Source organism: Canis lupus, chromosome 17, assembly GCF_011100685.1.
Source record: "Canis lupus familiaris isolate Mischka breed German Shepherd chromosome 17, alternate assembly UU_Cfam_GSD_1.0, whole genome shotgun sequence".
NCBI lineage: Eukaryota > Metazoa > Chordata > Mammalia > Carnivora > Canidae > Canis > Canis lupus.
In genome coordinates this window covers 89135-102249 of record NC_049238.1, presented here as the reverse complement: position 1 = coordinate 102249, position 13115 = coordinate 89135, and the positions used below count along the sequence as shown (strand labels likewise).

Here is a 13115-nt window from a genome sequence, read left to right as displayed (position 1 = left end):
ATAAATAGAATTAGTTTTGTCCAACAGCAATGTCTTAAATACACCTTTTTAATAGTAGCTTTACTTTTATTCTTAATATGTTCATTACTCACATGTGAGTTTACTATATTTAAAATTTGATAAACAGCTGACTAACTTATAACCAACAAAATAATAAATTTAACATTTAGTGAAAATTCACTGTGTACCAGAAGTGCTAAGCACTTTATATACATAATCTTATTAACTTAACAAAAACCCTAGGAAAGTGGATATAATGAGGTCTGATTTACAGATGAGCAACCATAGGCACTGATCAGTCCAACAAACAGTACAGTCTCAAGAGGACACAGCTGGAACCCAAGCCTGGATTGTTCAGATTAACATGCATTTAGTGCTCACTATCAAACAAGGAATGTTCTAAACTCTAAAAGTGAGAATTTTTACAAATGACAAAATAAAGATTCCGAAAGGTTTATTATTGGTCCAAAAGGACCTAGTGAATAAGTAACAAATCCCAGGGGACCCAAGCTTCAGAATTCTCTCAGAACTGTTGTAATCGCACAGGAAAATGTACAAATTAGACAAGGTAGCCACTTTGGATTAAGCAATTAAGCATATATATTCTTTTCCCTCTGACTGACAAGGGACCATGCTGCCTGAAGGGAAAAGAAGGCTAGACTTTGGGCTCCCATCAGCATCCCCCACAGCCCCAACCAGGAATATCATGTTGTGGGAAACAACGTGTCCTGCCCAGCATCCTGCCCTCTCTAAACCTCTATCTTACTCTAGGTTTCCCCGTCCTCCTAACCTAATGGATCAGGTCTTCTTTTCCTGTGAGTATAAGGCATTTTCCCGGGACACTATCTGGGTAGTCTGGCTCCCAGGAGACCTGGTTTCTTGTTGGCTTCTATCCTGGACTATGGGGTCTAGCTTCACTGGGACTAAAGGTCTAAAGAACCGTTTGGCACAACCCGGATGCAGTTCTCTGATCATCAGGGGATGGTGGTCAGTCGGGGCTTCAACTACCGACCCACACCAGCCCCTTTAGGGGTCCAGTGGTACTCAACAGGTGCAGCAAAATCTGCCCCAGACCTTGACACCCCTCCTGCCCTCCACCCGCAGGCGGCTGGGTTGCGTTCACCCACAGCTTTGAAAGGTCAGCATATCGTGGGGTTGCCTTAAACTTAAGAGATAACATGGACATTTCACCGGTCCAGCAAATATTTTGTCCTTTGTCCAAGTTTTGGTAATAATGGAATTTTGGAAATATCTTCTCGTACACTTTTAGCATTCCTAGGCTGATCCACGCTCGGGTGAACGGTTTCCTCGTTGCCTTGGTTACAGTAAAAACAGCATCCAACTCCCTGGAGCCTCACCTCCTCCCACAGGAGTCCGCACCTGGGGGCCTGGCTGGGCTGATCCGACCCCGGCCCGGGCCGGCCGGTGCCGCCCTGGACTCCACGCAGGCCCCGCGGGGCGCCCGGGATCCTTGCGCTGCTCAGTGCCTAGCGGTCCTGCGTCGGGGCCGGCCGCCCTCCTTCCTTTCACGCGCGTTTCCTCTCTGGTAAGAGCACGTGCTCGGGAGTGGGCCTTAGAAAACTAAGCTAAGGCGAGTGTCGGGACGCGCAGAGGTCACCGTAAGAGCTCGGAGGACGCGGGGCACCTGCCGGGGCGGGGGCAGCGGGATCCCTCCGCGTCCCGCGGGGACCCAAGGCCGACACCCGGGGCTGAACGAACTTTCCCGCGCCGGAGAGGCGGGTGGCGGGCGGCGTAGGCCCTGAGCGCAGTGCCCCCCGCGGGCTCCCGGACCGCGGCTGCGCAGCCGCCAGGTGCTGGGGGCGGAACCCGGTGCCCCGAGCCTGCGGGAGGCGAGGGCGGGGCCGGGCGAGGGGGCGGGGCCGGGCGAGGGCGGGGCCGGGCGGGGCGGGGCGGGGCCGATCCGGGAGCTGCTCGGGACGGCGGGAAGGGAGGGGCCGGGGCGGGGCCGGGGGCCGGGGCGGGGCCGGGGGGCGGGGCCGGGGGCGGGGCCGGTCCCCGATAGGTGCCGACCGGGGTTCGCCCTGGCTCCGGACCTGGGCCGGCTGGCACTGGGGCGCCATTCCCCGCCGCGCGCGGACTTCGGACCCGGCCGGAGAGTCCCGGGAGCGCCGGCGGGCGCGTCTCCACGGGGCGCGGCGCGGCAGCGGAGCCCGGGGATGCGAGCCCTGCCCGGCCTGGACGCGCCGCAGCGGCAGCGCCCGCCGGCCCAGCAGCCCGAGGGCCCCCGGGGCCGGGACGCGGCGGTGCCAGCGCGCAGGAGCGCGGCCGAGAGGCTGGCGGCCGACCGAGCCAAGTACCTGCGCGGCCCGCGGGGAGCCGGCCCCGCCCCCGAGGGCAGCAGCGCGGGGCCCAGCGCGGGGGCTGCGGGCGCCCCTGGGCCCCCCGCCCCCGCCCCCGCCCCCGCCCCCGCCCCCGGGGCCGTGGCGCGCAGGACCGTGGCGCGGAGGCCGCTGAGGCCCGACTCGCTGGTCATCTACCGGCAGAAGTGCGACTTCGTCCGCGGGCAGGGCGCCGACGGCCCCAGGGCGGGCCTGGTGAGGAAGCTCTTCCCGGGGCCCGGCAGGGACAGGGCGGCGGCGTGCCCGGGGACCGCCCGGGGGGACGACGAGCTCAGGGCCAGGCGAGAGGGAGCGGTCGTGAGCAGGCCCGGCTCCGTAGGGGCCCCCGCGGCCCCCGGGACGCCCCGCGGAGCCCCGCCTGCGCCCCCTGCGCCCCCCGCGCCCCCCGCATCCTCCGCGCCCCCCGCGCCCCCCGGGACGCCCCGCAGAGCCCCGGCTGCGCCCCCCGCGGCCCCGGGGACACCCCGCGGAGCCCCGGCTGCGCCCCCTGCGCCCCCTGCGCCCCCTACGCCCCCCGCATCCTGCGCAGCCCCCAGGACACCAGCATCCTCCGCGCCCCCCGGCCCCCAGCCGCGAGGGAGCAGGCGCGGGGGGCTGCGGCGCTCCCAGTCCGACCTGAGCTCCCGCTACTCCGCGTCGCTGGCGGAATTCGACACGTTCTTCCAGTTCTGCGGCCTGGACCCCGAGGTGCTGGATGCCCTCGGGAGGGAGAACTTCTCGGCGGGGTCGGACCGCGTCACCCCCCAGGTCCGCAGCGTGAGCGTCGCCACCTCCGACAGCGGCTTCTCCCGGCGCAGCGGCGGCCAAGAGGGGCTGCAGGAGGAGGAGCTCACGGAGCAGGTGCCCAGCACCACGTCCGTCGTGGAGAGGAACGCCCGCATCATCAAGTGGCTGTACACCTGCAAGAGAGCCAAGGAGACGCCCGGCCAGGGGCTTCAGGGCCCGGCGTGAGCGCTCGCGCCCCGGAGACCCGCGGCCCAGGTGTGCATCTGCGGAGCCCGGGACGGGCGCCTCCTCGCGTGCGCGTCCGCGGGGCCTGGCGGGCGCGGCCGGGGTGCACGGATCCGAGGGACCCTGCATCTTAAGGCGCAGAGAGAGGCTCGTGCGTGCAGGGACCGCAGCCGAGGAGCAGAAGGGCCGCCAGCCCAGGTCCCCTGCAGGTCCAGGACCCTTTCTTTGGAGCGTTTTGCTTCCAACTGCCTGGAAATGCAATTCTCATCAAAGGAGAAATCCTTTATAAAATGCTCAGTCAGGGAGCAGCTTCTATTCCTCCAATTATTTCCTGTGTTGAAAATAGCCCGAGAGCCGCAGGGTCTGCGTGGACTGACCCGTGGGCATCCCGAGATTGGAGCGGCGCTTACTGGTCCACCCGCAGCCCTAGAGCGGGGCTGCCAGCACCCCTCCAGCAGGAAGGGAGGCCCTGAGCTGGTTCCTGGACGCCTTCATCCAACTGGCAGGGATGGAGAACTTATCAGCTTAGCATTCGTGTAGCTGCACAGGTCTTCCTGTGACTAAAATTTGTTTGAGTTGTCTTGAGAGTTTTCCCAGAAGAGTCTTAATTCACAAGAAGGTGCATCAGGTGGTTGAACTGGGGCTGGGCTCAGTTACAACGGGTGTTGCAGAACTCCACAGGGCTGTCTGCGATTCGCAGTTTCTTTACCCCTTCAGATGGTACAGGCGATAAAGTTCTTCCCCTTGGACATCAGGAGCTCAGGGTTGGTCCCAAGTCCTTTGTCACCGAGGAACTAAGGAATGTTTATCCTTAGTGACCTCTATTCTTCCTTCAAGCACATGGGGTGATGGCATTTCGGGGTAGTGAATGGAAAAGGAAGAGAAGGTACCTTTTTGGGGTTCTCTTTAAGAACCAAGAATTTAAACACTGCACCATAATTTTTTCTCTTACGCTTCAGTGAGAACTTGCTATAGATTAAAACAAAATTCATGAGATGGAACTATGTCATCTGCTGTTGATAGAAACTAATTGAGGACACAGCATCAGTCTTCAGAGTGGTGGGCAGGCTGTTGCAAGATGTGATTGTACACAGCTCACCTGTTGGAGGACTGAAAAAAGGCCAGACTTCCTTGAGCAGCCGTGGCCTTGGTACAGACTAGAAAATTAACAAGGAGAAATGGATTGGATTCAGAAGAATCATGATTGGGGCCCTTGGGTGGCTCAGTGGTTGAGCGCCTGCCTTTGGCTCACATCATGATCCTGGGGTCCTTAAATCTTAAAAATCTTGAAAAAAAAAAAAGAATCATGACTTAAGTTTTTCTATATGATTTTTTGAATGTTACTGTATTTTTCACCAGCCTTAGAATCTATATAGGCAGTCAATATTTATTTTAAATATTTAATTTATTTATTCATAAGAGACACAGAGAGGGACAGAGACTCAGGCAGAGGGAGACGCAGGCTCCCCATGGGGAGCCCGATGCACAAGTCAATCCCAGGACCTCAGGATCACAGCCTAAGCCAAAGCCTGACGCTCAACCACTGAGCCACCTAGGTGCCCCTATTTATTTATTTTTAAAGGTTTTATTCATTCATTTGAGAGAGAGAGAGAGAGCATGAGTGGGGGCAGAGAGGAGGGGTGGAGAGAGAAACAGTCTCCCCGCGGAGCAGGGAGCCCAACCCAGGGCTCAATCCCAGGTTCTGGGGATCATGGCTTGAGCTACCCAGCACCCTGGCAATCAACATTTAAATTAAAAATAATAAGAACACATTAACTTGTACTTTTCATAAATTGTCTTTTGAACTGAGGTGCATGTGTTCCCCCAGAGCCATCAGAACCCCTTGGTGTTGAGAAGGAATGTCGTGGGGGCTGGCATGTTTGCAGAAGCGCACCATCTACCAGACAGAGCACTAACGTGGGGTAATGGGGGTGTCTTCCACCAGACATCACTCCTCCCCCTTACCGCCCATTGTCCATAAAGTGAAGGCAAATAGGCGGGTGGTTTCCGACCTCCATACCTTCTGACTGTGGTGAATGACCTGCATATCTGTGGTTCGTTATTGTCTCTAAAAAGTGAACTCCTTATAAATAGGTTCCCTTCAGGTTGCCAGAGCATGCGGTATTTTGTGCACACAGGGTAGCATTGGTGATGTAAATAGTGCTGAGGTGACAAGATGACACACGAAATAAAATAAAAGCTGACAGCGTAAAAGTCAACCCTCTCCCCTCTGGTCCACCCAGACCCAGATGCAGCCCCATCTCCAGTCTCCAGTGTCAGAGACTGTAGGGTTCCATCTAAGAAGTAAACCTTTGAAGCCATTTTTAGGTTTAAGCCTGTGAAATATGGAAGAAGGTGGGTTAGCTTGTGAGAACATTCAGTTTGTGACAAAAGTAATTGAGGCAAGAGGAAAGGTGACAGGTTTAGGGAACTGCCGGTGAGAATCGATGCAGCAGTGCACAGCTTTCCCTCTCCAGTGATCATGCGGGTTCCGTGGGAGATGCGGCGGCTTCCCGAGGTATTGTTTGGCTCAGAGAAGGGGGACGGACGTGGCCCGGGGCCTGCCCGCTGCTCCGTGTCCTGGTCGCCGGCGCCGTGCAGACTTGCTCTGCAGATCGGATCCCCGAAGGCCGGAGCTCGCCCACTTTGAAATCCATCGCGGGAGCCACGGGAAGTGAGCTGGGCTGGGCCCTCGCTCCGCCGCCCACGGGTGGCCTCTGGAGAGGACTGGCCCCCGCCGCACTGTCGTCTCTGGACTCATCTCCCAGCTTCTGGAAGCTGTGAGGCAGGAATGCAAGCTGTTGTTTTCCCCTAGTTTATCATGATATTTGTGCCGGAATCCGCATAGATTCATTTTAGGATTTCATAAAAATATTCAGGAAATCTGAGATGAACAAAAAAAAGTGCTTTTTAAGTGGGAAGGAAAACAAATCTACTTTATGTTGAGGCCTTTTCCCTTCGGTGAGTAGAGATAAATTTTAAGATATCCCAACCAGAATTAAATAAGAAGTTCACACGCAGAAAGTAAAAATGTTTCCTTTTCGAAGTCGAGGTTAGCAGAGCTGGCAAGAGCTGGGGAGCCTGCCCGCGACCGCGGGGCCTGGAGCAGGGGCGCCAGGGGTGACCCGCATCGTGCGGCCCCACGCGTGGCTAAGCTGCTCTTAGGCCCCTCCGTCCTTCAGCTCATCGCCGCGGCCGGCCCGCCACGTCCCTCTGGGGTTCTGTCTTTCCCATAGAAGTTACTGGCGTTAGTGTTGTTGTAAAATAATGGTAATTAGGGATAAACGTTGCTCAGTTTCAAGGCAAAAAGCTCAGATAGTCTCACATTCGTCTTGGGTGCACGACGGAGCCGCTGGAAGCTGGGTGGGGGCTGCGTCTCACCCTCTGCCAAGAGGCCACGGGGACAGAGCGACCGGGGCTGCCCCTGCCCGCCTGTCCCCGGGTTTCCGGCGGGGGGGCTCAGCTCTCGAGTCACCGCCCGACAGTGGGTGTCAGGTGAACGGTGGGGTGGCCGGAGAGCCAGAAGGCCACCCCTGGCCGCCTTGAGGCCACCTAGCCCCGGGCTCTCGGAGAGACTGCTGTGTGGAAAGGGTGGAGTCCGTTTGCCTTCGCACGCGTATTTGGATCACCTGACTTGCTTTCAGCTTGTCCGATTCTGTGATAGGAAACACTGGTCGTACCAACATTAAAAAGAAATTTTCTTACTGCCTCAGGAGTGGTTGGAGGCAGCAGAAACGACCAAAGTCCAGAAAAAGGCAAAAGGGAGATAGATGTTGGTTCCGCCGCAGAAAGCAGATGACAGCTGTCTTTGCTAAGGCTGCCACCTTTTTTCAAAATTTAAAATGCAGAAAATATCACAAAACCAAAGACTGAGGACCAGGCTTTGTAGTCTAGTTCTAGTATTTGGCTTTACAACCTTTGCCTAGACTGACTGGTGTTGATTCACTGCTTTTTTCTTTCTCCTCAGGAAGCAAGTCTTCCAGTCTGTGGGGGCTCCTTGAAGCATGTCATGGGTGATTGGGGACCCCAGGGCCACCCTTACCACCACAGGATTTGTCCAGTGCACCCAGGTGACCACATGCTTGCTGTTTTCCCAGGAATAAAGCACCCCATCGAAGAAAATTACATAATTCCAAAGAATTTGAAATGCTATGGAGAAGAGGGCAACATGGAACTTGGACATTAGCTGAGTTGTAGCTGTTTATAAACAGGTGAAGCGCTGGGAGGTATTTTCTTGTTTGAGGTGGATCTATCCTTGCTTCCGGAGGGCAACAGAGGAAGGGAAAGCTGCTTGGAAATATTTTCAGGGACATCTGTTTGACTGGCCTGGTGACAGAGAGGTACCACGATGCATTTTAATATCTAAATTGATTTTTAAAAGAAGGCAAAGGGTACGCAAGCCAAGCATGGATGCCATAGTATTTACTGCTTTCGATCAGTTTGGACTGTTTGACACCAACTAAATGAAAGTTCTGTAATCATGAGAAGATGTTAAACACTGTGCTAACAATGAGCAAACACACACAAGCTCACACTAAACCCCTCCATTTCTGAGCCTCACTGCCACCTAAACTTGAGAAAGTACCTTAAAAATCACTGACAGCTACAAAGTCATTTTAGTAATGCCACTCCCATTGGGTTGCAGACATGTGGACGTGCTACTGAAAGAGAAGTTAGAGTTGATACCACTAGAAATGCATTTTCTGAGAGCTGGCAGGAAACTCGGGAGCTTCCCTCTCTCACAACCACAGCAGCACACCTCACTCTCCTCCACGCCTCCACGGGGCTCTGGTACCCAACTGCCCAAAGCAGAGGGGAGCCTCCAGTTACACAGAACACTCCCTGCCCGTTTGTCTAATTCCCACCTCCATGGATTATGCAGTCATCCCAGATTTGGCACCAGCTCGCCCTCCTCTACAGAGGATGTGTTTGAGACGAGGGGCAGCCTCTGGGCGGCTGGCCGACTCCAGGATCAGAACGCTGAAGGGGGGAGTTACTGTGACCCTAGCCCGCTCTTGACACCCAGACTACACGGATTTCAGATTGACAGCCTTTGGAGAGAAATTTTATATCAGTGATGACAACCCAAAGAAAATTTGTGACCTGATTTACTCTTTCAAGGTTTGTTGTGTTTTAACAACATACATCTCCTTAGGAGCAAAATGGAGAATACGGAGGAGAGAAAATGGGTTTCTCGATGGTAGGACATTTTATAAGCCAATGCATTTTGATATGTTCATGCACTTGTTTAATACTGTGTTCTGTTTTTGTAACTTTTACTGTGACAGTAGGCCTTTGAGCTAGTTAATATTTATTGTTGACAGTTATTGGTCTTCAAATAGTTTTCCTTAACATCATATGGTTTTAGTATTTATCAGCATAGTTTAAAATCATTTTCTCCTTGGTTATGTTCACTTGTGATTGCAAGCAGAGTATTCACTACTCTATAAAGTGCTCAGTACCATACCATACCGATTTGTTCTCAAGGAAGTCATATGTTGGCTCACAAATGTACCTTTGTCATCATAGACTCTGTTTAAAGACAACAGATTCCGTGCTTTAAGAATTCCCCCCAAATTGTTCCTCTCAAAATGCTGCTATTTTGCTCTTCGGTGGATTGCAGATAGTTTAAAAAGGTAATATCAAAGATGAGAGGAATTTTTTTAAAGGCTCTTTACAGATGTCCACTTCCCTTACTTACAGGTGTTCCGTTAATTGTATATGTCGATGCTTTAGGTGAAACTGTTTTGTGCCTTTCTACTGTCAGAAGAGGATGAACTAGAACTTAGGTGGTATTTTCCTTGGGTCAGGATAGTGCATACTCGTAATCCATATAATAGATAACAAATATATAAACAAACTGGTTGCATTTAAAAGCACCAAGATCTTCCAGAAGCATCTGTGCTTCAGTGGAGACACAGGGAAGAATTCAGCTGGAGTGAATTCAGAACTACCCTTTTTGAGAAGTGTGTGAAGAAGGGTAAAAGGGTGTCCCCAGGCTCCAAGAGGAGCCAGTGATGCTCTCTCTCCTCCATTGAGATTCATGCCTCAGTATCAGATCCCTACTGTGTGGGTGGAGGTGAGAAGTCTTTTCCTAATCTGAATTACCCCAATTTTCTGGGTGACTTTGAGAAAATCAAACTTTGAAGCTCAGTCTGAATGCAAAAGTGTGTAATTGCTTTTCACAAGAATAGCAATAGTTACTGCTGTGAAACAATTTCATTTGTTCATGAAAGAATAGCATGTAAAATAATGATTAACACAATGAAAAGAAATAATTATTGATAAAGCCAGAAAAATAGCTCGACAGTATCTATTTCACTAAAGCATGGGTACAGATTAGCAGTGCCTCTGACCGAAAGCTATTTATGTTACTGTAAAGTTTCCTCATTTTATATATATGTATAGTTTTTAAACTACTGGTCACTGACACTGAAATAAAAAGAAGACTTTATTAAACTTTGCCCTTTTTAGTAGGTTCAAAGCTCAGTGCCATGGTTATAGTTGATGATGCCATAAAATATGAGGCCCAGGCAATTACTATGGTGGTTTTGTAAACAGTTTTTTCTACACACTACTTGCAACCAGAGTGCAATATTATGTATTCTGTATTAAAAATATAAAATATTTTTCTCATTTATTACTGTCTTTAACTCTGTGCAGTGTAAAGACACTGAAGCCAGAGTGTGCATATTGCAGTCATTCATGTCTTCTGTGCCTCCCCTTTCTCCCTAATGTCACATTGTCAGCAGCAATGAGGAAGCATTGTAGGCAAGTGTGATGTAGGCAAATCAGAGGACATGCACGTCTCTGGCTCTCCCTGCAGATGGAATACGGTCAAACAGTATTGAGTATTTAACACATTATTTTTCTTTGTTTCATCAATCTTTTGCTTAAAAATACTTTTTACTCATCTTTTATTAATATCAATATTGGAAAATGGTCACAAAGATAAGAAAGAAGGCACAGTTTACAACCTTTGAAGTTAGTTAACTCATGAGTAAAGACAAATTCTACAAATACCAAGTTTGCTCTCAGCCTCTGCTGAGAGTGGAGAGGTAGGAGGGAGGCAGAAGGGCAGCTTGACCTCTAAATCTGCCCTGACTGAGCCACGCTGGCTGCCTTTTCAGTGCTGCCTGTGGCTTTTGCCCAAACCTATGCCAGCATTTAGAGACAGGCATGCTTTGGAGAAGACATGACCTGTTCTGCATTTCCATGAAGACAGATGGACAGATGGACAACCCCCCAGGCAGCATTAGGAGCTCTCTTATGTAGCTGTCTAGAAACTCCAGCTAGCACACAGCAGGTAAACTTAGTAAACTTCAGGGGAACTTGAGTTCTTACCAGTTACTCTTTGTAAAAATTCAGCAAAACAGAAGCAATTAAGTGAGATTAAACTCTGTTTGCATTTTCAGTAATGAAGTAGATTTACGTAATATTTGAGAGTTCCAGATCGTAAACATTGAACAAGGGATCCCTGGGTGGCGCAGCGGTTTAGCGCCTGCCTTAGGGCCAGGGCGCGATCCTGGAGACCCGGGATCGAGTCCCACGTCGGGCTCCCGGTGCATGGAGCCTGCTTCTCCCTCTGCCTATGTCTCTGCCCTCTCTCTATCTTTCTCTCTCTCTCTGTGTGTGACTATCATAAATAAAAATAAAAAAAATTAAACATTGAACAAGAAAGAAATTGAGCTCACAACCAAGAGCTCGTAACTCTGGCCGTGGAAGTGTCAGGGAGCAGCTGATGGGGAGAAAATGCAGACACATCAGAAAATGTGTTCTTATCTAATGGTACTTTCCTCATTATCTCGACTATAATACCCAAATTCTTCAGTTGATTGTCATCTTTTTCTTATCTCCTTGAAATTTTTCATAAAATTAGAATTCTATCTGAAGGGGAAAATGTATTAAACCATTAGTAACTATTCATCTTGAGGTCAAAATAGAGTATTAATTTCTGGGCACCTGGATGGCTCAGTGGTTGAGTGTCTGCCTTTGGCTCAGGTCATGACCCCGGGGTCCTGGGATCGAGTCCCACATCGGGCTCCCCAGGGAGCCTGCTTCTCCTTCTGCCTGTGTCTCTGCCTTTCTCTGTGTGTCTCTCATGAATAAGTAAATAAAAGCTTTAAAAAAAAAGAATATTAAATTCCTTACAGAATGATAACCTGAACCATAGGAATAGAAATGGAAAGACCTGGATTCTGGCTTCAAGGTAACCTGTGGTATAGTCAGTCTTTTAGCTTAAGGCCAGAACAGGACACCGCATTGCCAACTAACCCCATGTCCTGCTGTCCACCGGGTGGTATTGGAACAGCTGTGCTCCTAAGCAATGCTGACGGTCCTCAAGGACAGACCTCTAATGACAACAAGCAGAATTCACCCACATGCATTTACAGAGGAGCCAAATACTTCATGAGGCACTGAGGAGTCCCCAAGCTCCCTGCCATGATGGGCTGACATTCTAGGAGCGGGTCAGATGATATTCCATAAGGATGGACAGACAGATGTGTGATAGGTAGGCAGATAGATGACACAGTTGGATGGCACAGTGAGGAAGGGAAGGAGGGACGGAAGGAGGGAAGGAAGGAGAGAAAGGAAATACATATGCTGAGTGGTGCTATGATCCCAATTTATGAATTTCAATATGACCTTTTTGCTTTATGGTTTCTATGTGGTGGCCAGCCTGTCAGAACCACAAATGGAACTCAAAAGTCCAAATTGCATTAAGAGAATTAAGCAATAGAGAAGGAAACGTAAATTGTACATGTGCCCCCCTCCCCCTGAGAATTATATTTTCATCCCCGAGGCCCTTCGCTTTGGATGACCACTGGCCAGTCTCACCAACCAGCATTGCAGCCTAATACTTTGAAGTCTACACTGAATAAAAGCAGAACACATTACAAATGGGACTTTGGAGCTTGGTCTCTATCCAGTCGGAAGGTTGCTGCTTAGGGACTGCACGCCTTCCCTTGGCTTTGAGAGGAAGTCCACTTTTCAAACAGAGGTACGGAATAAAAAAGGCAACAAAGCAAATGAGGGCAGAGCAGGCCAATTCTGGAGAAGCGGCGGTGTGTCCTCCGAGCAGTCTCCGAGGCGGTCTCTGGGGCCGCCCTTGGAGGTCAATGGCAGGCTGGGCAGAGCCAGGCTGATGCTGCCACTACTCGGGGATCGTGGTCCTTTTTAAGCCATGCGACGAGTCAGGACTGCAGCATCCACAGCTCAGAAGGAAGCGCGTCCAAAGTGCCCGCGGGCCCTCTCACACCTTCCCTCCCAGGTGTCTGTGGGTGCCAACAAGAGGCGGTTCCTGCCAGGAGCAGACAGCCAAGGCGGGAAGTAAGTTAGAGACGTGGTTCTACCCTCCCAACTCCCTGGGGGACCTCAAGATCCAAGCTCACATAGTTGCCTGGTTCTCGGGGCCAAGAAGGTGGACCCCTCCTTATCCTCCAGGGCTTATCCTGAGCCCTGCCTGCGGTAGGTGAGTGTTTTAAGGTAACCCATTGGTTCTGTTGCCCCTCTTTTTGATGTTAATACTGAGTTCGTATCCTGGGGAAGCTTCTGGTCTGTGGTAAGCTGGGAAGGTCAGACACCCTAAGACAGGGAGCCTTGACTAACCCCCATCTGGGTGCCAGATTCTTCATTTCACTTTAACTCCCACTCTGAGGACATTGAAGTCCAACTGCTGTGAGCGCATGAGAGTTTTAAGTGCTGGGTTTCATGTTTTCCCTCTTGCCCTAAATTAGGGCAGGTAATGGTGTTTCCTGCCTAATGGGGGAAGATGACATGGTCAGGATTGGAGAGGATCGGAAG

General features: G+C 51.4%; 1 protein-coding gene across 1 annotated transcript; it reads left to right on the top strand.

Moving 5' to 3' along the window:
* Positions 1 to 2177: 2177 nt before the first annotated feature.
* On the top strand, positions 2178 to 9951 carry FAM110C (family with sequence similarity 110 member C). The gene is made up of 3 exons (XM_038560641.1): positions 2178 to 2629; positions 2789 to 3341; positions 7279 to 9951. Exons 1-2 carry the CDS (start codon positions 2178 to 2180, stop codon positions 3309 to 3311), a joined length of 975 nt encoding a protein of 324 aa, XP_038416569.1. The 3' UTR covers positions 3312 to 3341; positions 7279 to 9951.
* The last annotated feature ends 3164 nt before the right edge of the window (positions 9952 to 13115 follow it).

Bases quoted from the DNA above. Each gene is read 5' to 3' on its own strand.
- FAM110C (XM_038560641.1), top strand. From the start codon at position 2,178: ATGCGAGCCCTGCCCGGCCTGGACGCGCCGCAGCGGCAGCGCCCGCCG. The intron at 2,630-2,788 runs GCTCAGGGCCAG...GACGCCCCGCAG, and splicing joins ACCGCCCGGGGGGACGACGA to AGCCCCGGCTGCGCCCCCCG.